At 34.0% G+C, this 26,748-nt stretch overlaps 1 protein-coding gene across 13 annotated transcripts in view; it reads right to left on the minus strand.

The window, feature by feature from the left end:
• The window catches only part of Nmdar2 (glutamate ionotropic receptor NMDA type subunit 2), a 193,770-nt gene that overhangs the window by 12,090 nt on the left and 154,932 nt on the right, over nucleotides 1-26,748 (minus strand). For 6 of the 13 annotated variants that reach the window (XR_011173531.1, XM_069116416.1, XM_069116427.1 and 3 more), the window contains exons 8-15: nucleotides 11,888-12,035; nucleotides 9,869-10,052; nucleotides 8,485-8,624; nucleotides 7,220-7,332; nucleotides 5,137-5,421; nucleotides 2,176-2,381; nucleotides 1,365-1,600; nucleotides 877-1,070 (exon numbers count right to left, since the gene is read on the minus strand). Coding sequence is in view for 12 of the 13 variants with exons in the window: in XM_069116416.1 (XP_068972517.1) it covers nucleotides 877-1,070; nucleotides 1,365-1,600; nucleotides 2,176-2,381; nucleotides 5,137-5,421; nucleotides 7,220-7,332; nucleotides 8,485-8,624; nucleotides 9,869-10,052; nucleotides 11,888-12,035 (1,506 nt within the window). In the remaining variant the exon portion in view is untranslated. The remainder of the gene's footprint in view (nucleotides 1-876; nucleotides 1,071-1,364; nucleotides 1,601-2,175; nucleotides 2,382-5,136; nucleotides 5,422-7,219; nucleotides 7,333-8,484; nucleotides 8,625-9,868; nucleotides 10,053-11,887; nucleotides 12,036-26,748) is intronic. The other 7 variants (XM_069116449.1, XM_069116406.1, XM_069116472.1 and 4 more) reach the window with 3 other exon arrangements.

Below are 26,748 nucleotides of genomic sequence, written 5' to 3' on the forward strand. Positions count from 1 at the left end.
ATCGGGCAGAAGAGGCGTCGACCTTTAAAGGAAAGCTTTCTAGAACAAAGGTCTGTTGGAATTTGGCGGAGGAGAAAAAAAGAGCTGCAGCGCGAGATACTTCGTTTCGAAAGCTAGTGGTGCTTCAAAGGAAGCGAATGTGTATCGAATAGTCTGGATAAAGTTCGTTCACGTGAATTTCTTTTGTCACGGATGGAACGTTTCCTTCCCTTTGCCCTTTGTTTCGAACTTCTTCCTTCAATCATCGAAAGGATCTCAAAGAACGTCGCTATTGTACGAAGGGAATCAATCGTCTTCGTGATTACTTGTTTCCTGCGCACGTATATGTAACGAAATTGTAGGACCATAGACGACAGATGTTTATGCGATTTCATGTATTATCGTATGCCATTGTATGTCATCGATATAAAGCTGAGAATTTCCCTTTCCACGTACGATTTTAATATTTTAACATTTCCAAGCAAAAGCGCTTCTTCTTTTAACGCTTAGTAGTATGAACTGTTAAAAGTCGGACATTTCATATTATATATTACAACCTAATACTCTTGGTTGAATATTTCGTACATTTTCATGAACTTTCTCACATTGAAATTTTCCATAAATGCAAAAAACGTACGTAGTTTAATTATTAATTATTACAAGAATTTTATGTTTACGTTATATCTATAACGCATAATTGGGAATAAAGAATATATTAGAAGAATTAAAAGAGAAGCAGGTAAATATCGTCAAGAAATTTCGACGGATTTAAACACGTTCTTTGAGATCCTCTTGAATGAACTAAGGCCAAGAGTTTTAACTGTAATGCGGACATAATATAAAATCATCTTATTCGCGGAGTAACGTTAAGTCGAATGAATTATGATTGTAGCATACTTGGCCTGGGTGGGTTTTATTCCGTGAGCCTCCAGATCCTTTTCCAGCTGTCGTATCTTGATCTTCGCCATGTCTAATTCGTGTTTCACCTTCCACAAATGCGTGTCGCATATGGGATCCCTGCATCTATGGTACCTCAGAATGTCCTGCGCCTCGTAGACTGCTCCGCGGAATGTCAGCGACTTTCCCATGCTCTTTAAAAAACAATTAGATAGCTTTATGTATAAATGTTATACGAAACCTTACACGTACATGGTTTCGTACGAATATTTTTAAAACGAGGAAGAAATCGTTGTAGAACGTTGTAGACGTTGTTGATGTAGGAATACGAATGTGACAATTGGACTGTTTTTCTTGCAAAAAGAAGCAATATAAAAATAAAATCGATAGAAATATCAATAATATGGAAATAAAATCGAAGGAATATTCAGTTCGTCGATAAATTTGGAAAGAACTATGACAAACTGTATTTAGGAAAAGCGGTTTACCAAGCTGAAAAGTGCGCAACAACCACCACCGTCACTTCGCGCCAGATGTTGCCTGACATACTTGAAATACAAATGTTCCAGAAGTAGGAAGGCTGCAGCCAGAAGAATTCCCATCATCAATAAGAGAAACGCGGACAAGAACTGTTCCAGCGCCAAGGGATCGCTACTTTTTTGTACCTCTTTGCCTGGCTTGCAGGTACCTGTCATCCAGTACCGTCTAAGACGCTCCAAGTCTCCTGAAATTTCAATGTTCTTCTTTTATGATAGAAAATGTACAGAAATTGTGAAAAATATTATTCTAATTTTGACACGTTCAGCTTTTAGCATATTAATTCCAAATTCACCTTATAAGAAGATTTATTCGAATTATTTTATTATAATTTGGTTATTCGTTGTAACTAGCTCTAATCTTAGGTAAATAAATCTAAGTAAGAAAAGACGAATTGCGTGAATTGAAGTATAAAAAGAAAGCATCGTGCACATTTCTATAATAGTAACATTATTTAATATTTCTCTAACATAAGCTTCGGCTAATACTAATAATTTAACGTATCATTTGATTAATAATTAACGATCATACGCGTCATTTGCGACAAATAAAAATTTTATCAGTCGTAAAAATGACAGTTTTCTCTTCCAGGGTTAAATGCTCAAATATTATACGGATATGTGAGACTAGAAGATATACAAAATAATAAAATACACTGCAATTTCTTGGAAATGTTCTGTGTCAATTACCGAATGGAATCTATGTACGTATTTAAATAATATTTTATTTAATTGCGGACGATAAGCGAGCAGATGCCGATACCGTTGTCTCTGTAGTCGAGCAGGCGCTTGTTGAACATCTGCAGATACTTGGAATTCCTTGAAAACGCGAGACCGTACCCGGTCATTGCGTACCAAGATCCCACAGTTAGCAATCGGCAGTCCTCGTCTTGCGCTACCAGATAGTCCAAGACCGTTCCGTCGTAAATAAACGCGTCCATTTCTCTGTTGCAGAAGGAAACGATGTCACTGAGAAAATTGAAAAACGAGGAGCGAAACTTTAAAGGAATCGAACGAATGGCACGATAGATCGTTCGAGTCGAACCTTTAAACTTATTTCTTTCACGTAGAATGATCTTCCACTCTTATCTCAATTACACTGCTGCAACTTTTTCTATCGAAGAACAAGGGGAAATTCTTCTATAGGAAATTTCCTCGATTTATCTTATCGATTTTCGTTCTGAAACGTTGATATCGACACCGAACGATTTAGGTTAGTTATAAATTTCAATATACTTTGATAATCGAAACAAGGAAAGTTCTTTACAAAAGATTGATTATCTTGGATCGTGCAGATAGTGATTGAACAGGGAGGAAATTTCTATGATAACCAGGTTACTTAAGAAACTTTACATTGTTTGAGGAGTAGATAATAAGGAAATAAACGGAATTCTTGTACAAACTCTGAGAAAGTTAACCGAGACCCTCAAATAACAATGAAATTTAAAACAATGTTCACGTGCAACGCCCAACGTTTCATCCAATATTGTAAATTCGTTTAATCGAAATTTTATTAAAAAGTGAACTCTCCACGTAACATTCTAAATTTAGCTAAAAGCTCATCCTATGACCTTCCGTTAGAAAAATCCCCCTCTTTTACATCTGCGCCATAATTTACATCGAACACTCCACCTTTTGCTTCCCAAAGCTGCCAACACCATTTGCAGACCAGCAAAGTGGCAAGGTGGGAACTAGTTCACAGAGATTAAACAAGCAACTTCGCTCAGAAGCTTCGATAACGAACCACGTATATATAATGCGTGCACATTTAGCGCGATTAAGGGATCAAGTTCTAATATGAGGACCAGCGAATTCAGCAAACTAATACGTTATGAGGTGTCGTGTCTGTCTTTGATTATTTTTTTTTTTTTTATGTGAACTGCAGACCGATATGTTTTCCGGTCTCCGTAAATGTTCTTCTAGAAACGAATTGAACATTGAAGAATGAATGACGTTTAGTTCTAACCGATTAGAAATACACGATGAACGTACTAAGAAGTGTATTGCAGGTGTATTGTAGGTGTTCGAGCGAATCTGACATATTTAAAAGCTGAAATCAATTCGATATGCCCGAGCACGGCTGTGCCGTTGGAAACCATTTTTAAAATACTCTTTGAGAATACCGAGTTTACAACACATTTTCGTTTATCAAGCGTGAAAAGAACTACAAATTTTACAGAAACTAATGATTTTTATAAATATACTGTAGTATCGTGGACGAGGGGCCTAGGAGGGTGTCGTGCGAATTGTAAACGAGCGGTTGCTGAGCGTGTGCATGATGGGGCTTAAACAAAAGATATCAGACAAAAGACAAAGAGTTGCCAAGAGACATAAACGGATTGCGTTGTCGAGATAGCGTTGTTAGCGTTGTTCAGAGAGAGTTGAATCTGTGTTGACGAGAGTTGTTAATTAATTACAACACGTTGTTACGATTAGTTCATCTTAAATAACCATTGTTTTCTGTTTAATCCATTTATTATTAATAAACTAATTATTATTATATTTATGATACTACAATACCTAAGTAAAAAATAAAACTTAGTAGAGAATTGTTTTACCTGCTAATTATCAGTAGGTACCAGGTATGTAAATATGAAACCGGAATTTTTGTATAGAAAATACACGTTTATTGTATGAAAATGATTAAAAATATTTTATTCGAAGTATTGCCCATCGCTAGCTATACATTTTTCCCACCTGTCTGGCAATTGGTGGATGCCACGCCAAAAAAACTGTCGCTCTTTCGAGGCAAACCAGTCATAGAGCCATTTTCGTACATTTTCGTAAGAAGCGAAGTGCTGGTCAGAAAGTGCGTGTCCCATTGATGCAAATAAATAGTAATCGGACGGAGCCAAGTCTGGTGAGTAAGCCGCGTGCGAAAGTATTTCCCAACTGAACGCTTCGATCGTTTCCTTGACCGGTTTTGCTGTATGCGATGGTGCATTATCACGAAGCAAAATTACTTTGTGTTGCCTTTTTTGATATTCTGGTCGTTTTTCACGCAAAGCTTGATTCAAATCGATCATTTGTTGTCGGTAGCGCTCAGTATTAACGGTTTCGCCAGGTTTTAACAGCTCATAATAGATCACACCCTTCTTTTCGGTGGTCTTCCACGTTCTTCGTTCCTCACGTCAAAATTGCCACTTTTGAATTTTTTAAACCACTCAAAGCACTGTGATTTACCAAGAGCATGGTCACCGTAAGCTTCGACAAGCATTCGATGCGATTCTGCAGCAGTTTTCTTCAAATGGTAACAGAAAATCAATGCTGTCCGCAAATCGCAGTTTCCAGGTACAAAATTTGACATGTTCAACGCTATTACAAACTATGCTGTTGTATGAAACTTGTATTGTTCCGAGTCGAAAATGTTTGTGAGATGTCAACAAAGACTTTTGGCATGAATGACGCAGTTTAGTGATAACTACATTATCAGCTAGGGCCATCCATAGGCAAATTCCGGTTTCAAATTTACAGACCTGATATATATTATATTTTACACATTCTATGCATCTTCACATCTTTAAATTTCTCATAAATACATAAAAATTGTAATAATAATAAATCTACTCAATAAATGCACAAAATCTCCGTACTAAAGCTTCAAAAATAGCCACCCTTTGCGATTGAATTATATCGCAAATTTTATTATAAACTTTGTCGGCAAAGACCTCACGCTTTTTTTATATATTTCGGAGACGAAACAACGTCATTTAATCGGTCTTACCCGCTGATAACCGCCTCGATTCCTTCAGCCACGCTGCTTTTGTTGAATTTCTTCATGTACGTGTGCATCTCCTTGAAATATTTTGCCAAAGTGCTGTCAGTGTGGCTCCAAGGTATGGTACCAAACTTGAACATAGGCTTGTGGGACCATGGCTTGGCCAAACGATGATCGTCGACACCGGTGAACTCGTGAAACTCCTCCCTCGTGATCATGAAGGCGGCCAGGTTGGCAGTGTAAATGGCGAGGAACACCACGGCGAACAGCGCCCACACGTTCGTCATGAATCTGAGTTTACAAGAATGTCGTTAAACGTTGGTGAAGCGACATACATTCGATCGATAATTGCGAAAAGACTTTTAGCTCTGCTACGTCGTTTAACTTGTCTTGGGTTCAATCGCACTCTCAGCTCTCCTAAAAGATCTTTCGATTTTATGCTAAGCGGGTTTTCTTTACTCAATTTGATACTGAATGGTTCGTTTCTTCCCCTTTTTCAAAATTAGAAGCGCTTGTGAAGTAAATCAAAACGCCATTGACCAACTCTTGAAAACTGTAACAGCATAGAAAAAAAAGGCTGACAATCTGAATGAAAAAATTAAATTCCTCGATATCTGAAAAAAGTTCGTATCTTTGAACGAATGGAAAAAGGAACGAACAATTGTTTTAATTAGAATTAAGAAAAATTTGCGTGTATCATATCAAAATTTAGTACGATTCTAGAGAAAAAATTAATCATCCGTTTGCTTGTAAGGAGAATCTGCGATAAGCACAAAAATTTAAATTTTTTGACGAATTAAAATTAAATATCTAGAGAATAGAGAACTTTAGAAAGAATTCGATTGGTATAGGAAGAAAGTTATTAATTAATTCGAGGGCTCTAATGTTCCATTCACAATTGCGTTATCTTCACTAGTAAGACTTTTATTGGATTTAGTGGATTTTTATTGTTTGTTGTTTATTGTGTGCCGTAATTTAAAGCATAGGCCGATGTTTGCGTCCTTTTTACGTAGCTCACATTTTGCTTTGTATTTTACGATGGCATACTTTAGAAGCCTTAGGTTATACGGTATTAACAGGTAACATCACTCGAGAATTCTATTTGCGAGATTCGTTTCACTTACTCTACTATATAATATTTTCAACGCTACTACATCGTTTTCCTTCGTTTTGAAAATGCAGGCCGTTCATTGAGGAACATAAAATATTTGGCAGTCAAATTATAAAAGTTTAAAATACGCAATAATTCACTGAACACAAAATAATTCAATGAATAAGACGAAATTAAATCCAACGTGTGCTCGAGAAATAAAATGTTCATTTTTCGTGGTGAACACTGTCGAATACAATTTCTTGGCACGGCATATGCCGCTGATATTTCGCCCGAATCCGTCTTATAATCTTCGGTATCTTTATGATTCAAACAATTTCTGCCTGCATCCTCTACACGCCAATTATGGTACTTCGCAGCTATCATGTAGCCATGAAACGTCACATTGCCGTGTAAAGTTTAATTGATGTGATTATAGTGTCCTTTTCTTCGATGAACGTGTTTAAATCGATTCTTAATTCTTTTTTGAAGTCTCTCTTAGATTTTAACTTTTCTGAATTACAACGAATCGGTTTTCAAATTCCTATATCATTTAATTCCTTACAGATTTAACGTACAGAATGATTAAAACAGAGGATAAGATTTTAAGAGTTTCAATTATGTGGTTAATTAAGTTTAAATTATTATATACGCTCAAATTATTAAAGATCGGAGATAATAAATTCGACTTTAAATACTTCGATCGCATACTCTACTAAGAATCTTCGAGCCTTAATTAATCACACATTATTCTCGAGATACACAGAGGGAGAAGGGAAAACAGAGAAGATGAAATAAAGGCGGTTCATGTAAATTCATCGATGATATGCGCGTTTGTCGAACGTCCTTGTAATCCCTTTGATCCTTCTATTCGTCCCTCTTTTGATGCAGAGAAAACATGTTAATAGGTTTTGTGAGTTCTCTCTTTCTACCGTGCTTTTCTGGAAATATGATTTACGTGCGAGGATTCTAATTGTCGATAGAAATTGTTTTACCGACCTGGCTGTGAATCCCCTGGGAGAATCAATATGGACGGCTGCCTGAAATAATACGGCCCAGACCAGCCAGTACGTCCGACAGAAGGAGAACCGATGATTGGGCGATGGATTCTTCTGCAACCAGTATAAATCAGCCGCGTTCGAACTCATTTCGTATCGTTTGTATAACCAATACGGCGACAACGTTGCAATAATAAGAAAATGTTCTAATCTACGGTGTAGGATTGGTCTGCGTTAGATTTTAGACAAAATCGTGCAAGAATTCAGTGAGAAGGTTAAACAAAAGCGAGTGATAGGAAGATATTGTGTTAGAATGCATTGCGAATATTTGTGAAGGTATCCGATAAATAGATGTCGTGTTCGATGCTAGAAAATGAATTAAAGTTGCGGATGGATCGCTAGATCTTAGAAGTAGCATTCAAAGTTGTGCCAGTGAAATGATCTATAATATTTATGTTTCGTATTTCTTCATGCAATTTGTTTGATTAATATCTTAAAGATGCTTAATTTTATTATAGCTTTAATTTTATTAAATAAGGATACGACGTGGAGAAAATATGAATTAATTTTGAAGATTTTATGGAAACATAATTAGAAATGAATTCTAAGGATTGGAAATAATTTCCGATAACGAGAAAGAAAAGGCGAGAAGCTTAAAATTTTTAAGAAAAGATGGATAGATATAACGTGAATCAGCTTTGAAAATTATGGAGAAACAGGTTTCAAAATGCGTCCTAGGAATTAAAAATAGTTCACAGCAGAAAGAGATAGGAAACTTTAAATCTCTGTGAAAGAGATTAAAGAAAATATAAATCACCCTTGACAATTACATAGAATCAAATTTAGCAATGAATCTTAGGAAGTAGAAATAATTCAAAAAATAATTCACAAAATACAAAGTGTCCTTCTTTATCTCTCTTCGCTAAATAAAAATTGTATTCTCTTATTGCAGACAAAATATTTCCAATTACGCTCGTAAATGTCAAGTGATATGGACGCTTAAAATTGCCGATTTTATTGACAAGTAAAATGAAACAGAGATGTTTTCCGAATAAAGAAAAAGGGGAAACTGCGTGGTATTTGTATCATCACGAAAGTACGTGGGAAGAATGTTCTCCCACGATCAATCTCTTTTTCTTGTGTCACAGGGATGGAGTGTCGTTAAGATTAATGGTATTGTCCGGTATAGTAATTTGCTCTATAAGGATTTCGTGCTCTGAAAGCGAGAAAACATACATAGCTAATAAGAAGCGAAATTAATAGTACCGGTTTCTGCGCAGCGTCTGAAGGGTTTACCTTCATGTTGAAACCGGATGGTGACAACCATTCGAACAGCAGTATCATAATCGTGGCCGCGTGTATGGCGACGATGCCGACTAACATCCAAGAGGCGGTGTCGAATGGTTCTGAAAACCATAATGAATAATATAAAATAATAATAATAAAATTGTTTCGTATTACGTGGAATGCATCGATCATATTTATTCTATGTGTAAGATCATATTTTGTATTAATGTCTGTATTAGTGCACGTCCAATGGACTTTGGAATTTCTTATTTGCTAATAATGAAAAGTATTGTTACTTTGATAGGGAGACACACTTTGTTAATTAAAAACATTTGTGGCAACTACTTTATAAAATATGTATATTTATATTAAATACTAGAATATATTAAGCTATGCTAAATATTATGTTAAATATTCTATTAAATATGTATACTTATAAAAAGCCATAGAAGGATCGATTAAAAATTAAAATACATTTCTTGTTCTGTTGAATAAAACGAGATCGAGTAATAAACAGGTACACGTTTTAAATGATTTCAAAGAATATATAGTATAATAGTGTTACTTATGTTAACTATATCGAATAAATTTAATAAAGGAGAGATTGACAGAGTTTTAAATAATTCACGAGATTCAGTTTTATCGCATTTAAATAAACTGAGAAAGATAAATGAAACCATTGATGTCATATGTGTATATGTTGAGTTTTATGTAAATTATAGAATCGTAGAACATACGAGTTAATAAGATTGAATGAAAAAATATTTTCCCTTCCAATCATTAACAAATTGGTCGTTAAGTAATTTGATTGAAATTTGGAAAGATCTGTTAATCCTGTTTCGCAGAATAATACTATTGTAAATATCTTTGAGAACCACTCTCTTCTGAGTGAGTAGCATAGTTATTTCCTAGAATTGATCGACGTTTACTGCTGTTTATCTAGAATTTACTCTCTGTTCCTCAATAGCATCTGTACTAAACTTCCGAAATTTTAGAACAGGATGTTTCACGATGATCGTAAAACATTCGAAGCAATTTTATTGAAAGCTCCGACTGAACAACGTATTTCAATCATAGTTACAATGAAACTTTGCTTTTGATAATTCTATGAATATTTTTTATTTACTGATAATATATTTTATATCATTTATATTTACATATTAGATGTTATTTCTTGCAGGAAACATTCAATCGTATTTGTGTAAAATTCAATGTATTCACAATAATATACGATTAATTACTAATATAGAAAATTAATTATCTGTCATTTTTCTATGTTAATTCTTGATACATATTATTTAGGATCCGAGGAGATTTCTTTATGAACCATTTAACGTTTAATGAGATCTTTATGGCCACTTACCAAGGAAGGCAGTGGGAGATATTATACCAGTCCTCTTAGCCACAACAATGGCGATACCAGTCTCCATGTACGGTACCGTGAAATCAACCACGGCTTCTCTTTCAGAATTAATCATCAAAGATGTCATTACCATGTCCGTTTTCCGATTCACCAGATCAGCTATCAAACCGTTCCATTTTCCATTCTACGAACAGAACAACGAACATTAAACTTCATGTAATCGCAAATTATAAATTCCATCGCATAATTCTAATATTCCAGCAGAAACTATCGCACTGTAAGAAAATTCCATTAACAATTTGACGCCATAATATACCAATTGACGTCGCAACTTAAAACTCATCTATGGAAAACGTTAGTTGACGTTCTAATGTAATATATATGTACACAGAGAAGTTCCACAAATGTAATATTCTACACTGTATATTCTTTTTTTTTATTTATTTAATTTGTACTTTACAATCTGTCCAGCTGGATATTTGGTAAATTTTTCTGACTAGACTATATGTAGCATTATATACATAACAATGAAACTACCAGTGAATAAAATATGAAATATCAAAGGAATAAAACGTATGAAGAGTTACACGATACAGAGGAGAGAACAAGCTTTTGCGCATACACGTTGCAAAGGAAATATCCAAATCCTCAAAAATGTACGCAATTATTGCAAATCTATAAAATCAAATATAGAACGTATAAAGTTGGTAAAAAAAATAACGTATCAAATCTCGAAGAAACATTACGAATTGACCGCTTTGATCATTTCGATAGGTCTAGTGTTATAATCATTTTGTAATTAGTGAAAAGGTTTTGTCGATAAAATGTCGATAAATAGCGGTTATAAGTATGTACGTACGAAGGTTACATTTTCGAAGTATGTTTCGTTTAGGATCCATAATTATCCGCACGCAAACGCAGTCATATTTAAATAAACACAATGAAAGAGCCACGCTAACTCGAGGACACTTTGTCCTCGATACATCTCAATTGTTTCGTGCTCGTTGCAGATTCTGGATTAATGAACAGAGTTGGAATTACGCGCGAAATTAATCTATACAGTCGTTCCATCGATACTGTCGTCAAGTATTAAATCCTGAACGCTCGGATTAAACGAGATACGCTGTATTAATCCGGTCCAACTTTAAAGACGTTCCACTTACTACTTCCACTATTATTGAAACTAATTCCTTGCTATTCATTGGGATTAAGATTTCATAATTGACTGATAGACACTGATCTATTAAATCTTATCTGGATCTTCGACAAAAGCACTTTTCATTAGAAAATTAATTTCCTAATCGAACGCACAGAGATCTAAAGCGGAATGTCGCGTTGGGGCTAATCGAACGTTCCTTTCGTCCTTGAAAGCTGTTAAGTTGAAAAATGTTAAATGTACATTTCACGTCGTGTATATTTTGAATATCGCTTGTATGGTACGTGTATTTTGTAAAATTTCTAAATTAACTGAACATGAATGGACTGTGGAAGGTTATATATAGATTTGAGGGATATTGGAACACGTATACAAATATTTGGAACGTATACGAGTTATATGAAAGTCGTTGTATAAATAAAATAAATATCAAACTTTATTCAAGTGGGATAAAACGATATTTAATTGTGAAGTAAAAAATTGGTTTTCTCACCGTCCATATGTCTAATCGTTTTGATTAAATCCAGTTTATTACGAAACAATAAGTCTATTATTTTACTTAACTATTAACGTTCTATGCAATCTTAGAAAATATCCTATTTGTATTTCAATTTCTTATATCTTCAGTAGAATATCTGTAAATAATTTACAGTTCTCACGCTCGCAAGAACCTATTTATAATTAATAATTTTCCATAAACATATATATGTCTATATACTCATATTATTTTATATTTTCTATCTCCTCTGTATCTAAAAATATCTTTTATACTTTTTCATATATCCTATAAGTATCGCGAGGATCCATTTTATCGGAAATGCTCAATAATAATTGTTAGCTGGATAAAATTCGTTATAACCAACCTCTAGCGTGCCCCATTTCCCATCTTCGACTCTAACGAGCTCATAAGTGAAGCCGATTTCCTCGGAGAACTTTTGAAGCAGGTCGATGCAGAATCCGCTGCAGCACTGATAAAAGCTCTCATTCTTCTGTGCCGCTTGAACGTCCATCCTGAAAAACGGCGTACACCAGTAACATCGTCGTTCACTTGCTCGCAGCCATGTTTTATTTCTCTACCCTTTCATGGACGTTGGAACGATCGTTCTTCGATCATCCCCATGATAAAATATTTTGTCCAGAATCTTGAGGTAGAATGACAAAGAGGAGATCAGTTTTTCGTATTAGGTTGTCGTGATTAATGGATGGAATGACTTACGTTGTAATTATTTTCTGACAGTTCGTTTTTCGTTTTCAAGACGACGAAAGACTCTATTGATCAGAGCGATTTAAATGAAAGATATAATATTTATTTTAAGAGATAGCGAGAAAAAGAGAGAGAAAGAGAAACTGGATACTATAGTTTCTTTTGACATTCTTAGATTCTTCTTATGGAGTTTCTTGTGATATTATTGTAATATCGGAATATATTAAAGGTGTAATTTTGTCCCATTAATTATAATTTATTAATAATGGATTGAAAATACAGATATTAGTTAGACAGAAAAACGATGTTTGATTAACAGAAAAACTAAATGCAACGCTCGTATTTACATGAAATAACTTGACAACTATTTGGTAACTCTCTCTCTCTCTCTCTCTCACTAGCAACTCTAACACTCGACAACACTCGCAACTCAATTCTAACGACTCTATGCTTCGACGTCTCGATCAACTCTGACCCCCGCCAATGCATTCCTGCTCGGTCGTGCTCGCTCTTGCTCTCGTCCTCTCACACACACACACACACACTTTTCGGCTCACATACACTGGCCTCTCGATTGCCACTCCTTGAAATATGAAACCGTACTTCTGTTTTGACGCTGCTTATCTTTTCTCGCGTCACTGTTACTAGGCGCTCTTGGATGTAAACAAACCACAAAAAGACGACGTACACGGTGTTTTCTAATTTCAGCCGATCTCCAATCAAAGCTATTCTACGATATTACATTATAAAATATAAAATATAGCTATATTAAATTTGTAGTTACACGGAATGCGTCGTAACTAATGGAGGTCATTTTAATGATAAATACCGGATATAAAAATAATAGAAATAGAAGACATATAGAGTTTTGTCCTGTTCGATGTCTTCTTCGAGGTACAGCGCTGCTGTAATGTGTAGTTTACATGTATAGGTATTATTAAAAAAAGATAATATTTGATTTAAATGTAAGCTGCAGCTATCATATTAAAAATTCCAAGTATTTTTCCAATGCCATTAACAAAGAGTTTAATAGAACTGTTTCGTATTGTTATTAAGAATAACTATGCTTACATACTTATATACGTAGAATTACAAGTAAAATGAATGTATTTCGTTATTTTCGTATCTTTCCATTGTTTATCTATTGGTAAAATAATCAAAGAAGAACTTTTGCGCTAACGATCGAGGAATTAAATTTGGGAAACAGGTTAAACGGAGATTCGGTTAATAATTCCAAATTCGAGAAAATCGAGTATGAGAATAAGGGAAGACGTTAATGTAGCGTAAGATGACTTTACAGAAGTTTCATAACGTTCCTGAAATTTCTCAATCTCTGTTTCTACCACGAAACAACCGGATTAACGTCGCTTCTGGCTAAGTCGTGCAATCTGGCTGAATACGAGTCGGATGGTTTACCCTGGTCACATCTGCACGTGACAAACCCGATGCTCTTCGTGTATTGTTTCCGCAGCTGGTGAATAACACTCGTTTTACGTGTTCTATGGAATACGCATTGTTTGGCCAATCGACTGCAAGCTGTACCTATATTTTAGGCGGCAGCATTCGGAAAACAATTATTGAATCTCTGGTACGAAATACGGAGAAATTAGAACTAACTTACAGTGGAAAAAACAAAGCGAACAGTACAGAATAATCTGAATTTTTCTATTTCTCTTCTCGCTTGTATTATCTTTACGAACGTTTCTTAAATTACCTAAACAAAAATTCACTTTTTTTTTAGAAATAAAACCTCTAGTTTCATTTTTTACGAAAAAAATATCCCATCTATGCTTTCGAAAGATAGGAAGAAAAATGATCGGTTATAGAACGTTCTACTAAAAATTGAGAAACGAATATTTTCCATATTCTTAAGTAAGTTAGTTACGAAATCAAACAATAGATTTAAGAGACCACGTTTTCACCGATATTCCTGAAACATTGCGCGATGACTAAACTTCCTCGCCCTTACAGACGATTAACCCGATCACGGTAGCAATCATTATCGGCTGTCTATCATTTCAAGTTTTCCTCACAAAACGAACGTCAATATCGCGTCCATCAAAATTTCCAATTTACGAACGTCATTTAAACGTCCGATAGAAAATCTCAATAGCCAGTAGCTAACGCATGAAACAGGGACGCATCGATCGTTAGGCGATGGTCGTTAATCGTAAGACGTCCGTGGGACGTGAATGTATCTTAATCGCGTCGGCATAATGGTCGTAATTGTCGAATAAATTTGCCAGCAAATGGACATTAATGATAGACGCGTTAGACAAACGAAGAAGCAACGCATGCCTCCGGGAGTATTATGCAGGAATTTAACCGGACTGACGAGGGTACAGCTTGTAGGATGCTGCAATAACTGGGACTGAACATAGTTTGCCCTTGTGTCAACCAGTCTGAACGGAGATCCGTGACTCGTGTTTTGCGAGACGCGTAAACAAGTAATATTAGGCATATACGCACAAAGTGTATAATATCAGCATTGTAATGGTATCTGGGGGTCGGTTTTTGTTATTAAATGATTAGAGTCGCTACGAATCGTTTACTTGCACGTAACAAAGACTTTTTAGTCCATTGGATTGTCGAGAGAAGTTTATTAAACCCTTCAAGTACACGATGTGTATCATAATGGTATTCGTGTTGGTCTTTGTTATTAAATAATTAGAATTGCAATGAACAGTTTGCTTAGAATTTGTCAGAAAAAATTTCTGAAATCTATCGAGGCAAGTGTACTTTGTACAGTTTATTAAGATAAATATTTCGTGGGATATAAAACTGAGAAGTCGCGATGTTCTTCCATCGTTGTGTCGTACTTTCGAGTACCTTTACATGATAAGATTTAGTCAGCAAGAAGATTGTAGAAGTATCTTACTTTGAACGTTGCGCAATAAAAACAGCATACCAAATAGCGAAGAGCTTGCGACGATATTATTTTATGAAAATCTAAAGGGAATATCGTGTATGCAAAGAACTTTTCGAACCGATCTTGTCTCGTGTGATATTCTCAATTTCGAGCATACAATATCATGTTATGGAAGATACTGAAAGCAAATATCCTGACAGACATAATTAATTATTACTTTCATGCAACACTGAAACCGATTCACGTAAGATACGGCAAGATTGTATAAATTTTGTTTCGAAGTATTCAAGAGAAGAGATAATTAGACAATAAAGTGAAACAATAGTGGAAATGATATTAGATTTAACAAAAATAACGTGATCGTTCAAATTTTCGTATAATAATTCTTAGCTTTAAAACCAATATCGGTGACGTTAAGATATTAGTAAAAAGCTGTAGAATTAAATAGTGCCATTTTAATCATTTCAGTCTTTGCATTTTAATCATTTAACCTTTTTACAGTTAATGAGATTTGAAATATCTTGAATAGCGAAAGTACAAGAGCCATACTGGACATACTAATTGCTCCAGTTTATTTTATCAATTAAGTTCCTTGATGATATAATATTCACCTCGATTAACATGGTTTCCCTGCACGAACGAATAACTGCAGTAAATTTCGACAGCAAAGTCAGCAGACCCAGCAGTATTGTTATTCTCTATGGCCATTCTCACGATAATAACCTTGCATTTATTTTACAGTTTCGTGATGCATGTACCTATGTATATCTACTAACTAAGGATGAGAACTACCACAGAAACATCGATTTCCTCCGAACTACAAGATATCCAGTAACGTTCGGTTATATCTCGCGACTTTCTTGGCCCACCGGTCGTAAAATCTTACGTAACGCAAATGTATATGAACGCGTGTACGTTAGGCGTACTGACAGCAGTTAAAGCCTGGTAGAAGTGGAAGTTTATACGTAAACGTCCATACGTCGAATCCCTTATGCACCAGCCCGTGTAGCTTCGTTCGCGCCCTTAAAAGTTTATGGCATTCTTAAGGGGTTGTTAAACTTTCGACGACGTTCGAAGTGAATTGGTACCTTTCGAAAACGCAGTTAGCTACGTGCTGTCGTTAGAACCACTAGAAAATCATAGATTCTTACTGTTCACGTTCGCGTACTTAACCCCTTAACCTACGATTTACGTTCGAGAATTTTGGGCCGAAAACGTAAACAAGCTATTATATAGGGTGGTTGGTAACTGGTGGCACAAGCGGAAACGGGGTAATTCTACGCGAAAAAAGAAGTCGAAAATATAGAATAAACATTGTTTTTTTTTTAATTTTTCCATCGAGACAACGATCTACAGTGAAATCCGTTATAACGTACCACACGCGTACCGAGCGAAAATTCAAAATCGATTTTCTCGAAAACAAAGCCTCGAACGAAAAATTTTTATTCTATATTTTCGACCTCTTTTTTCGCGTAGAATCACCCCCTTTCCGCTTGTACCACCAGTTACCAACCACCCTGTATATTTATTATATTTGGCCCGATCATCGTACTACGGGCTATGAACGTAGTTGTAGGTTAAGTGGTTAATTCTTACGGGCAACGCGTTCTTTTGAGGTTTGCAATTCACAGTTGATAGAAGGTGAATTCTGTGGAGTGTTACAAATAGTTGTGTCCTAAAGGTAACGTAATGCGAAAATATGATGGAACTTTTATAATTACGAAGGGGCTATTGTTAATAGTAAATGAAAGAAATGTAAATAATGGTAGGTTTGAAATTTTTTACATCACTTTCACACTACACTACACAATACACTATTTCTGATACATGAAACATCATTGAATGAAATAAATTTAGAATTTTCAAGGTCATCTTCATTTTTCGAATGGAATGCTTTGTACCTTACGTATGTATCACATACTTATGGTGATAAATTATCGAATTAATGGAGGTGAACATAATTATGTTTTCTTTTAATAATATATAATTAATAAATATATGTTCAATAAAACTATATCAATTTGTTACAAGACAGTAACAGAACATTGCTGAACGAATAAATGACTCGCAATTTACACGTTAGCCTGATTCGTTTTTCTTCGTTAACATATCAAACACATGTTTAATTATTCTCACTTTAATTGAGTAGCGTATTAAAGTCAATATTTATGATATATATTTTATGTATACTGGGCAAATTCTATTAGAATGTTCTACTAAAGGATATTTAATTAATAGCATGTTTGAAGGTCGCGCTACACTTCTTGCAGTATCTCATTCATCTTCAGTTGGAACCTAATAGAACATGATTTGAAAACCTATAATTTGCTCGTGTTTAAAAATATGAATTCTATTGATAAATAACGTGCTCTATATAGAAGCTTCCTGTCTTCTATTCCTCTAATATACCAATCTCTAATTTCTAAAAATATACAATACACTTCTAAACAGTATAGAATATTGAAAAAGACTAAAATGCGTTAAAAAGACAACGTATTGCCCACGTATTTGACTGTTTATTTTTAACTGTAAAGAGATGTTAAGAAGAATCTCCGACGAAAAGTTCTCGGCATAAGCACCGTATCAACTGGTAAATTTTTCTATTCACTCGAGCTCGCTCGCGTTAAAGAGCCACGTTAAAGAAGTTTAAAGTTTTTAAATGGAAATTTTATTGCTGGGATGTTCCGAAAATGCGATTCAGATTCATCAAGTTGAACCTCCCACATAGTTCTCAGCCTGATGAATAGAACGGAAGAAGTCGAAGAAATGCTAAAACGTCGTTCGAGTTTGAAGTTCTCTCTTCGAGCCCAAGTTCCGGTAAAAATGGAAGAACAGCGTGAAATAAATTACAGAGAGGCAAAATTTCTCCTTCGAATTATTTTTCTCTTTTTTCTTCTTTTTTTTTTTATGGTCTGGTGAAACTTCTATAGCGAAAAGCGTAATCCATTTAACACGAATTTAATCTTATCTAAAGTGGCAATCACAGAGCGTTAAACGTAATTTTTGTTCTTCCCTTTCTTTTAGAGTTTGAAAGGTTGATAATAATACGATTCTCGCATTCTCAGCTATTCTTCTTCTTTTTAACTCTATATTCGACTACTCGTTTTGGCACACCCTTCGTTTTAACCGCGCCACATAGAAGAAGCAATTATCTTTCCTTTTTTGTTGGCATTCTGCCATATCCTTTCCACTTGAGAGACAAAGAGATTCTATCATCATTGTACGTTTTACCAGGGAGCTATCTGGCCTACTAAGCTCTTTCTAATACTCCCTGCCATAACGTTTTACGAGGAATTGTGAACTAAATGAATCGCCTTTTCAAAGTAGCTAGTAAGTCGTTTAGATCAAATAAAAATTCTGAATACAAGTTTTGTGTAATATACTGTTTCTAGTGTTTACTAGAATTCTAGGTAAAAGCATAACAACATTACTATAATTACGTTATTTTTATCGTAATTGTATCATTCCTTAGATTTTATACTAGCAGGACTAGTTAAGTCTAAATGATCCTTATATGAATTTACAAAGAATACTACCTCCATTAATTGGTATAATCGTTAGTCATTTTTTGAGCTTGTAAAAGTATGGGCGATTTTCTCTGTTGAATATAATAGCAGAGGTTAGTTTTCACTATTTTCTTTATATTTATTAATTTTCGCTATTTTCAGTATGCGAGAAAAATATCGTACATTTAAGAAACTCGAGTGGAAATTCTGGCACATTAAATATCGAATCACGTTAAGAGAAATTATAGTATTCCTCAACGAATAAAAAATGTATTGGAAAGTTGTTACGATATTAGAATTTTGTTATATTTTAAGAAGTAAAATATATCACACATCGAGAAGGATATAACGATAATTGTGTTCATTTGTAATAACGTAACAAAACACAGGAGTTTAAAGTTAATGAAATTTAATCTTCTTTTATATTTAACTGAAAAGTAGCTGAAGTCACAAAAAGATCTCAGTATCGTCTGAAATTCTACATAACTCTGTTAAAGCCTTGATGGACTTGGCGGAACTTAAAATCTGGTTACCCGCCTGAAACGTGACCCGACATCCTGGATTGACATCGATGAAGTTCGTTCGAATTAACCAGGAATCAGAAGAACTTTGACAGACGCCGTTCGAACTATTGAAACCCTAGGAATCCATGGTGCGTGTGATCGAAACAGCAACATAGTTGTCCAGTAAAAACTAACCACCGAAACAGGCATAACTTTAGTGTTTCAAACAACATTCAGAGTACAATTAGCCTAATTTACTTTAGAAAACATCAGTAACTTGTTTACACGTAGAAAAGTTTCAAGATTCAGCGTGAGTTAGTAAAAGTATAATTCTAAGATATTCTCGAAGGTTCGATCAAAATTACGAAAACACGATTTAAGAAAATTTAGATTATCGGAAATTAGTAACATTATCGAGCAATTTAAAAAATAGAATCACTTCTAATACGTGTTAAAAAATTAGATAGAATTACAAAAATGTGCAAAATGTCTTAATCTAATATTCTACATAATTGATCTTATAATGGCTATCAAATATACTTGAAAAAACGTTAGGTGATTAATTTTTTGCAATATTAGAAAGAAAATAGCGAAGAATACGAAATTGATTTATTAAAAATTTATCACATCTATGCAAGAATTGTTATTCTCCAGACATAGATTTAAACGGCTCATAAAAATTGAAATTAAGACAGAGTTGTTAAAGTGTGAGCCTGCTTCGCCGACTCGTTCGAAGATTTAGAAATACTTGGACAGATTTAGCGGATTTGTAGAAGTCCAATATCTTGAGAAATCGGATAATGTTTGATGGTGCCTAGGAATATCTACTTAGAATCTAAGAGGGTTTAATAGGATTTAGCTGATAGCATGAGCTCACCTGAGCTCAATAAACCTCGGTATTATTTAGGTAAACTTGACTCAACGTTTAACAACTATCCCATTTCGATCATGTTGAGTTAGTAGTTAATAGTTATGAACCATATACCGTAACATCCTTCGATTAGAATAATATACGCAGCTGGATGTATCTTTTCCCTAATTTTTCTAATAATTATTTTTAAATAACTATGTTAAAATATGTGTAATCGTTACTAAAGTATCCTATTTTGTAAATAAATTAGCATTTGATAAAGAGACTCATAATGCACAAGCGAATTCATTCAATATCAACTAAGATTTCGTAATACATCTACTAAATTGTTCCTGGTTTAAAGTTCGTAATTTCATTTACGAGACAACGAGAAAATTTACTTTTGGAAATAAAGTCATACATTTTTTCAGAGTACTAAACAATGACGCTTTTTGCTCGTTGTTCTCTTGATGAAGATATAGGAGGTGCCGTGTGTCGCAAATTACGGGGGATGCTTGAAATTAGGAAAAGTAGATGGGAGTTTCGAAATTGGAAGTTGAAGGTAGCGTGTTCGTTCACTGTATAATTCAATGGGCAGTGGTAAACCGCAAAATTGTATATGAAATTGTTAGCAGATGGAAATTCAGTGGGTGGAAGTAACTTTAAGCCATTGCAACATCCTATTACGATATTTGCATAAAATAGGATCCACTGAAAAAGAAATTCCTTTCATCTTCCTTAAACATTTATTATATAAATTGTTAGAAGTGTCGCAGTTAATATTTGAACATCTAAATTAATATAATATATAATTATTAATAAATTATAATATATCATAATATCTATTTCATATAAAATAGAGTTTACTGCGAAGGATCACCTTTGTCCTTCTTTCAATTTTTTTAAATAATTCTAACTTCAAACGAAACGAGAAAGTTTCTCTGTATCATAATCTATATCACTGTGCGAATTTTCACTAATTTTGTTTCAACGTTCCAACAGCAATTAGATTAATTAAATTCAATGCAACGCTACAGGATCGGAGCTGCAAACATATATACGTGTGACTGCATTATTTTATGAAATATTGACCTGATACCATACGAGCGTATTTATTGATAACGAGGGACGAAGTTAATCCTGAAATTACTAGGTTTTGTTGCGTTCTAATATTCGTATATCAAGCTAAACATTCATAGCGGTCAGTATTAAAATAGGTAATTTATGCAAGAATAAATCGTCCCACATTGTCCATGATCATCGTTGTTTCTCGAAAATTTGAATCTCTATCGAACCACGTTCGAATAAAAGGCGAAGGATAGAATAGCAGATAAAATTACCAACAAAATAGATCATTTTATAAATCCATTTAATAAAACGATTTATTCGTAAGAATCTTCTTCGACAGAATACGTAAGTCGTAAAATGTTATCGTAAAATTATACTGCCGGTTCAAATACATTTGCCGAGTAAAATATCCCATGGGCTGGGTCAAGTTAAAGAGAAAAAAAAGAGAATCAGTGGGAATAAAAAGGGAAAGTGCACGCTGGAGATAGAAAGATCTTCATCTCATATGCGTCCTCAGAAATAACCACTGCTCAACGTATTTGATGTGAATCTCACGTAGAAGAAAAGTAAAGGAAAAGCTGGATTTATGCTTGGAATGTGAAAATCGCATTAAGTACACCCGATCGGTTTTGCTCGACATCAAATCATGACACGAGATGATCGAGCCATTTAGAATACCGTAGATTTTAAGCGTACTAGATTCAAATTCTATGGCTAACATAATATCGATAATATCGAGTTAAGTAAGTAGACTGCAGATTTTTATGTATTCGCTGAAAATCAGAGGCGCAAAAGTATACAGGGTGCACACAATATGCAGAAAGACATAAAATATACAACATATTTTTATTGTAATTAATGGTAGAAATAAATTTCTACGTGAGTTCTAAATATCTGTTTATTTGTTTTCATCGCAAATTTAAATTTGCATAAATATCCGCGATCTAATAATAGATAGGCTGCAGATTTTTCTGCATTTACGACAAATTAAAAGATATAAAAAATGCACAGAATGTATTATGTAGGCTATATGCAGCAATATATAAAATATTCAAAGTACTCTACGTCTGATACAATATTTAATAGATAAAACACTTGTCGATATAAGTTTCATTTTTGAAATTATATTTACGAAAACACGAGTTTGCATAAATATCCGCAGTCTAATAATACGTATAATATAATATTTCTTGAGATTTTTAAATTATTGTCGTATTACATAACATTTTTCGTCATCATTGCATTACACGAGTCTGATACATTGAAGAGATTGTAAGTTTCCATGCCATTTCGTATGATTCGATATTGAATGAAAACTGGCTTCAAAATGGGCTGTGCAGTGTTCAAGAAGGGGAAACAGTACATAAACCGGAACAGGAAGTGACCTGCTCCTGTTATATCCACAAAACTGATTCGTGGTCGATCAAGTGGAATGTAGAGGCAGGATGTGGCTGGAGGAAACTATAAAGGATCCCTTATGCGTGTACAATGGAAAAGGAATATCGAAGGACGGGTTTCTCAATTCAAAAGGTAATGGTGGGAAATGTCAAAGATGTATTTAATATACAGAAAGGATCGTTTCAATTTCATTGCAGATTTGCATTCGTAGCTTAAAAAAAATTTACAAAAGCTCACAAAAATTTGAAAAGAATGTCAGGTGTCTGAAGAAATTAAAGCAATTTTTCGGGAAAACAAAAGAAAGCATTTTGTAATGGATTAAAAATTTTTATAGATTATGTATTTATGTATGTTTAATATTCCAAGATAAACAAAATTAATTTTATCTGAATTTGAATACATTCCATTCTGAAGAATGCTATCATAACATTATTATATAGGCAAAATAATTATATTGTATGATCATGAGATCACTTGTTATCATTACTTAGGTACCATTTCATTGCAGTACTACTCAATTCAAACATTTGTTTGATATGTACAAGATATGTACACCTTGATTATGAATATTATTTTCTTCGTAACAAGAAGAAGCGCGTATCTAAATATATAACATGGTGCACGTACGTTTGAGAATTTATAAAATATGCTCAGCTCACATGTCACACAAAACCTGCATTTGAACGTAATGTAAGGTACTGTAAACGGATGATTTCTCTTGCATCGAAGCAAACATCAAACAATTTGCTCCATTATGCGTAATTCTCTTTGCTATTTCAAAGAGGATAGGAAGCATCAGAATTTGTGTTAGTAACGAATAATGCCAAACGTAAGCAAATATTTGATGGAATTAAAATCACAGGTATTATCGGTAGTCGATGCTGCACTATTTGCTGCAGTAGTACATACGCTACAATAGATACAGTACTATAAAGATATATCTGAACGAGGCAGACACAGTATGGATATAGTTGATAATTCATTCTTGGCTATAATAATTATAGTGATAAAGGGAGGAACGTTGCGATACGAATGAGCAATGGAATGTGCAATAGCAAATATTCCTCTATACTACTTATCCATTTACAAAAAGGTCAATATTGAATATACTTTCAATTTTACCACAGAGACAACAATTCTATCCTTAATATAGCAGTGCATTGAGATTATATTGTTTTAATTTCCCTTCAAACATTCAATAATGACCTTTGTTTTATTTCTCGTAATCGGTTAGTTTAAGAATAAATTAAAAATAAATATAAAATAGGAAATTTTCTGAGTTATCATTTAATAGGATCATGGTACTTTCTTCGATGGAATTGTAGAAAGCGTAAGTAAAATCTTAATAACAATCCTCGAAATGTATAAGTCGAAATGGTGAGCGAACGTACATACTACAAAATCTAATACTCCCTGGAATTTGAATGTTAGCGATTGAAAGTAACAGTTGTGAGTTGGAAGTTTGAATTTGAATTGGAAGTCAATATCTAGAAGTTTCGTGCACACACGGGCTTACACAACTAATAATTAGAAGTTACAAGTTCATCGTTGGAAGTTTAGAGTTGGAATTTGGAAGACGAAAGTCAACGACTGTACATTGAAACTGAAAATTTACCATCTTAGCGAACGCTCTTCTGAACAATTAGAAGGATGCAAACATCTTTTCTCGTTATACTTCCTTAATGATGTTTGTTTAGTCTGCGTCCACATGCTGACGCGAGGCTTAATTATGATTCAATGCGTACGCGAGTTTACGCACGCGTTGCTCATTTGCGTACGACGAACGAGTATTGTTTAACGTTCGGTGTAACGTGTCTTCAATTCAATACCACATGTGTTATAACTAACCCATGAAAATTATGTATGGTTGATGAAGCAGGATGTTAACCCTCAATTAGATCATTGACTCATAAATGATTACAACGCAAACGATTTGAGTTATATATCATTAATTTTAGATGATTTAAAAGCTTTAGAGTTTTTTTGTTAGACACTTAATTTTACTAATGGTTTCTATAAAACACTCGGTAACAATTAAAATAGAGTAAAATTCTCAAATTAAATAATCTAAGCTGAGTTGTGGTCACATACTTGAAAACATATAATTTCAGAATTAACGCATTGATCAATTTTGTCAAAGATATAATATGTTATTTATAATAGTAAATTACTAGAAAACAACAATAAAGTTACAAACTTGTTTAATTATGTTTCCACAATATTTGATGAGTTTCTAAATTTCTATTTTACGTAACAAAAGTTTTAGCAGAATCACATTGTAAACGTTCTCTGTCAGAGAAACAAGCTTATGTATCAAGAAAGATCGTTTGTCACTAAATTGTAAGGGAACGTTTGGAGAGTTCCGTCGCTACTTCTCGATCGCTTTCCACTCGGAAAGTTACTGCACATCAGCATAAATTTCATCGGACAGCAACGTCAAAACCGAGGAAGAGTTTTACGTGTCTCTGAAACTTTGTTTTGTCTCTAGCAGCTGGGACCAACAGCCATCGCATCGTAGCCTTCTTATGGCCATCATTGCAAACTACTTTGTCCACTTGCTGCCTCTCTTGTGGCTCTTAAAAGGACGAAACAAAATCGCCTGCCATTAATTGCTTTTTTGGTAACCATCTCGTTATCGAACGCCTGTAACACGCTTAATATCGCTTTATACAACTATTAATTAATTCTGCACGTTCTTCCCTCTTAAATTTAAATATTTTTGCACTTTAGTTGTTAATCTAGACATTTAATACAGAACATTAATGAGCATAGTTTTACATTTGAATTAACATACTTCTATAATTTTACGGAAATATCGTTATGAAAATCTGGAATTATTCTAATTTCTGTATTTCAGAATTTTGCGTTTCTGCTTCGCAACCGAGATCATTTTTTGCCGTTGAAATAAACAGTGATCACTATGTAATTCACAACTATAGATCTCGTCCCTATACTGAAAATTTCATAAATATTATGTTTGCTCGATTATGATCATGTTATAAATATTGTGATAATATTATATATTTTAAATGTAGATATTATATATTTTTAAATATAATGGTATTGAACAAGCGTGTAAAAGCTCTCACTAGTACATGCATAAGTGACAAAAATTACGTTATTATACGCTGTTGGCTTAAGACGTGAAATAATCAGGGATTTGCTGAGTATTAATGATATTATACTTGGATCACTTAACTGAGGACTGAGTGAGAATTTACCTTTAAGATACCGAGCAGAATGTTGAAAATTTGATCGAAGATAAATAAACTCCAGTTAGTATCGGTAGATATTAGCGTCAAGTAAGGCGTTTTGAAGTCTTTTATCTTCGAGTAGTTCGTAAATCGTTGCCTAATTAATATTGAACGGCTTCAATTACAGAAGCTTCCTTGTTTGCATTAAAGAAATAAAGTTTGAGCATCTGAATCGTCGAAATAAAGGATCAATGGCATTAAATACTCTGTAGATATTCTTTCCACGATATTCATTTTCATGTATATCATTCATTAACAAATACACTTCTAATTTTCCCTTTCCACTTACTTCGAATGGAAGGATATTCTCCCACTTAGCTAAGCTCTGCTCAATTACGTATTTAGAGAGTCAAGGGAAGCTCTTCCTAAAGTTTGTCTCATCCCTTTCCTCAGGTGGCAAGTTCTTCTGTTTTGCATAAAACATGCATTAAAGGTTGAATTCTAATTAATTCCTTGCTGGCTGTATGGATCGCTTGAATTTATGTGTAGATTAAAAATTTCAGCAATTAAGAATAGTCTATATTAGTCAGTATGATGATCTTTTAGTTTGACACGATAAGGAATAACATCCAATCAGTAAGAAATGGATTTGATGATTTAAATAATTAGTTTTAATACTTGAAGACTATCATGGGTAACAATTCACACCTTTTTTACATTAAAAAATTGGTAAAGTTAAATAAGTAGAGTTAGATGTTTTAACGTTATTCCGCACTAGATGAAAGATAGAAAAATTATTGTTTGCAGCGGTTGCAAACAGTAACATTGGAATGGTATTTTTATTGGATGATAATTATGAAATAAAAATGAGATATGTATAATTTTGTGTGCTAGACTAGATTGACCGCGTAGTAGTGGCACACGTACGTGAATATGAATGCGTGAGGTATGTGTGAGCGCGTCGAAAAACAGATGAATGTAACTGTTTCGTTGGCAGTGTGGTATGGAAGATGCTGAGACAAAGGGAGTGCCAAGACGCGTGCAAATGTATATCGACGAAGATCCTAGAAATCGTTTATTAAATAAATCTAAAACTATTTTAATATGAATTCTAAGTGTAACCTTAGTGTGC

The sequence above is a fragment of the Bombus flavifrons genome, chromosome 1 (genome assembly GCF_040668555.2).
Source record: "Bombus flavifrons isolate JBK064 chromosome 1, iyBomFlav1_principal, whole genome shotgun sequence".
Lineage (NCBI taxonomy): Eukaryota > Metazoa > Arthropoda > Insecta > Hymenoptera > Apidae > Bombus > Bombus flavifrons.